The sequence below is a fragment of the Uranotaenia lowii genome, chromosome 2, assembly GCF_029784155.1.
Source record: "Uranotaenia lowii strain MFRU-FL chromosome 2, ASM2978415v1, whole genome shotgun sequence".
Taxonomy (NCBI): domain Eukaryota; kingdom Metazoa; phylum Arthropoda; class Insecta; order Diptera; family Culicidae; genus Uranotaenia; species Uranotaenia lowii.
In genome coordinates, this window is record NC_073692.1 from 94,912,484 (window position 1) to 94,916,373 (window position 3,890).

Genomic DNA, 3,890 nt, shown 5'->3' on the forward strand with positions numbered 1-3,890 from the left:
AACTGAAAATATGATACATTGTACTACAATTGTAAGATTGATTCTAGGCATTCAACTATAAAAATAATAGATTCAACAAGTAGTTGATGTTTTCAACTTGCTAGACTCAATTTCAATTTGGGTAGCTTTTTACGATAGTGTAATTTGTTTGCTCAGTTTGAATTTGCTTTTGTATCAAATCGAAAATGATTGAAAAGGACGGATCCATGACGATTCCTTTGCGGGACAAATCCGGAAGGTCATTCTTTGCGAAAAATTGCGTAAATATGTCGATTTTTTGTTTATGTTATACTAATTAAGATTTCCCTTTTCCTTTTGTTTCAGGTGATATCGCCAGCTCTGTTTTCCTGGAATTTTCAGTTCTCGAAGTCAACAAAGCCAGGAAATGCACTGTCAGATCTGGTTCCGGTGCTGCAGGGAAAACTAAAAGATTAAGCTCGAAGTTGACTGCAGAAAAATTAGTTTTTCTGGAATGGCAGGTTTTAATATCTGAAATTATCCCGCTGAATACGAGTTTATAATCTATATTTCTTATCTTACTACCTCTATTTGTGCCTTTAGATCCATTTCCACCGGGTGCAACAGCTTTTTGATGTTCCTCCTGATCCTGCTGCTAAGATCAGTGCAGCTCTCGGCAACAGCAACACCAACAAAATATTTGTATTGCTTGATGGAAGCAGCTACCAATGCAACTCAACATGTGAGAAAGTGAAAAAATAATTTAATAAATTTATAAATTGTGTGAAAAAATAAAATTCTTATTTATATCTAATATCTATGGTTGCTGTCTGTCTGTTGTTCGGCAAAGGCGTACCACCACACTTTCATGCTTTCCAATAAAAAATGCCCTAGACTTACAGTTTCAACACCTATTCAAACTTTATCCTACGAAGCTCATCTGATGCTTGCCTATCCGCCTATTATTCATGCCTTTACAAATTCTTCTACCTAGCGTTTCATCTCGCCGCACGTGTCAATGAACATATTAAATTAATAATATCTATGGTTGGAATCATGAAATCAATCATAAAAACAAAATTGAATCTATCATATCTATGGTTGAATCAACTTAATCCTTATAGTTTAATCTTCTACATCTATAGTTGACATCATGGAAGCAACCATAAAAATATAATTGAATATGTCATATCTATAGTTAAATCAACTATACTTTTATAGTTGAATGTATTACACTTATGATTGAATGCAGAAAATCAATCATACGATTATAGTTGAATCTATTATATTTATTGTTGAATGCTTAAAATCAATCATACTCATATAGTTGAATGTATTATACGGGTGACGCTCTTTTACTACAGCTAGCTGCTCAGTCTCTCCACTGTCTTCTCTGGCCCAATCTTGGAGCTCTCTCTTTTTACTTTCACGCTTCAAGAATAACTTTGGGTCTTGCTAGTAAAACTACCTAATTGCGCTTGGCGACGAACTTGTTTACTGAACAGCTGAAAAAATGGAATAAATTAAAAAGGAGCTTACCGAAAGGTAAACTATGATTGATTTAGAACTGTACTTGTTATTAAATTGAACACAGCATAACGTAATCTTCATACAACTGTAATCCTGGCTTTGATTAATTTAAAATTGATAATTGCCTGAAAAAGGATTAGAAATTGTCTGAAATGTTTCTTTTTTTGAGGTTATTAAGAACATCTTAATCTGAAAGTGAATGATAATATGTTTCGTGTGAAGCTAGAATGGACAAACACTTATGATTATTATTGAGACTGAATTATTGTTTCGTAGTATCGAAGAAATAAAATAGCAATGGTATGGATCTACTCGAATCCACAAAAATAAATCTTTCTTTGCTATACTTGGAACTGCAAGTGAGCATCTAAAATTTTCGGAAACATGATGATACTATTTCTTGATTCTTTTCTCAGTGATACAAATGGCACGGCGACATTCAGTTTAAGTACTAGTAAACGATCTAAGATTCCTTTGGATTCACAAAATAAAACAAATGCTTGAGGAAGATAATGAATTTAAACATGCTGTTATTAATGCTATTAAAACAATTTCAAAATTTGTGACGTAGAATAACTTTATGAAATAACAATGAAAAATGAAAAAAATAAAAGCAGTACAATTGATCCAGAAATTTATAAATAAAAAAAAACAGGCATTCTTTGACTTGTGAACTTACATTCGTGTCTAATATACAATCTCTTAGACTGAGATATAGTAATACGACGATTTTCAACGAGTAAAGGTACCTAACGTTGACAAGAAGAAATAAAAAATCTACGATTATTGATCTATTTAGCCAAAATATTTTGAAATATTAATGTTAAAAAAATGAAGGTTATTGAATTCATAAAAGACTGACTCTAACATTTTTCATGGAGAATATGAAAAAATAAATCTAAAAATAGAATTATGACCATGATTTAAGAAAAACTTTATTGTATAAAACTTCAAATCGAAACCAAGTCAAACAATCTTTATCCAAACGTCAGCCCAGTTTCTTGGCTAATCCAGTCAATGAAATGGGTAGTCCGAGCATAACCTGCCGGACGTCCCGACGTACACCCAGACGAAGATACAAATGAAACCACTCCAATCTGCAAGCTACGTCCGTTCTCCTGAACTGTCAACGGTCCCCCGGAATCCCCACCGCAAGGATTCTGACTGGGATCATCGGCCCCAATGGCACAAATCGTTGAACCGACAATTACGGTCGAGCCATAAATCGCACTACATTCGGCATTCGAAATGACCCTAACGTCAACCCAATTCAGTGTATGCGATTGTCCACTTCCGGGAATATCAATCGTTCGCCCAAAACCGGAAACAGTTGCCCGATAGTTCAGGAAGGTTTCGCTCGTTCGTCCCGGGGCGGGAAGGGTAATCGGTTTGATGTAGGCTAAAATTGATTGCTTTTTTATTATTGCGTATTTTTTTAAATTTTGGCAGACACAACTTACGAGAGTTCTGAGGAGCCGGTGAATCCAGCAAGATCAATCCCACATCGTTATTCAAGTGACTCCTATCATACAGCGGATGAATGATGAAGTGTGTTGAATGTCCAAGGAACACCGGCTGATTACGATTGATGGTTCCCATCGTTAAGGTGAAGCGAACTATTCCCGTTATGCAATGGGCAGCCGTCAATACCCAATCGTAGGAAATCAGAGAACCTCCACATGCTCGATCACCACCAGACTCCGGAGTCCCGCGGAGCCAAACTTGATATGGAAACCGACCTGGCGGAGCGGGATGTCCATTGACGATTCTCGTACTTTTTTCTAGGCCCTGAGCTTCACGAACAGGAATAGGGCTTTCAAATATAAATTTTGCCTATTGATAACAGACAGTTGGTTTAAATTCTATTCGAACAATTTTCTTAGTCAACAGATCGCACCTGAGCTAGCGCCAGACAAGCAGTAGTCAACACTATTATACCCTTCATCGTTGATCCAGTAAAACAACTTGCCTCCTAACGGCGAAATACCAATCGAGCTTAGTCCAGTCACCGAATTTTGATATCTTCCAAAATCTTCATACGATCGGCTACCAAAGAACGGTTCCGATAAGATAAGTACTTTGACTAGGTATGAATAAACTTTTAATCAGCTGTTTACCATACCTTGAACCTCAATCCCCAAATAAGATTATTGATATCAAGCTCTGAAAAGATAAGGCTGCGTCTGGGCCTGATACCACTAATCTACTAACTTACATATTAAACAATCCAGTGCAGATTGACCGACTCATAGGGCTGAAAAAGAAGATCTAAACTACCCACCTTTTTCTGTGGCAAGGTTTCCGGGTTTCGATATCCATGTTGATACCACACCGTCAGCCTTCTACTGGAAACACTTTCCTTTTTTTCATATTTCTGTCCTACTTTTTACTGTGAAAATGGA

The 3,890-nt window shown here is 36.3% G+C and overlaps 1 protein-coding gene across 1 annotated transcript; it reads right to left on the reverse strand.

The window, feature by feature from the left end:
- Window positions 1–2,398: 2,398 nt before the first annotated feature.
- Window positions 2,399–3,495, reverse strand: LOC129748639 (collagenase-like). The gene is made up of 3 exons (XM_055743304.1): window positions 3,386–3,495; window positions 2,949–3,321; window positions 2,399–2,887 (listed from the first exon to the last, which is right to left on the reverse strand). The coding sequence occupies exons 1-3, from the start codon at window positions 3,431–3,433 to the stop codon at window positions 2,466–2,468; spliced, it is 843 nt and encodes a 280-aa protein (XP_055599279.1). The 5' UTR covers window positions 3,434–3,495; the 3' UTR covers window positions 2,399–2,465.
- Window positions 3,496–3,890: the final 395 nt, after the last annotated feature.

Excerpts from the sequence above, each read along its gene's own strand:
- LOC129748639 (XM_055743304.1), bottom strand. The coding sequence starts at position 3,433 with ATGAAGGGTATAATAGTGTTGACTACTGCTTGTCTGGCGCTAGCTCAG. Across the intron at positions 3,322-3,385 it reads CTTGTCTGGCGCTAGCTCAG|GCAAAATTTATATTTGAAAG; the intron begins GTGCGATCTGTT and ends TGTTATCAATAG. Across the intron at positions 2,888-2,948 it reads ACCGGCTCCTCAGAACTCTC|CCTACATCAAACCGATTACC; the intron begins GTAAGTTGTGTC and ends AATCAATTTTAG.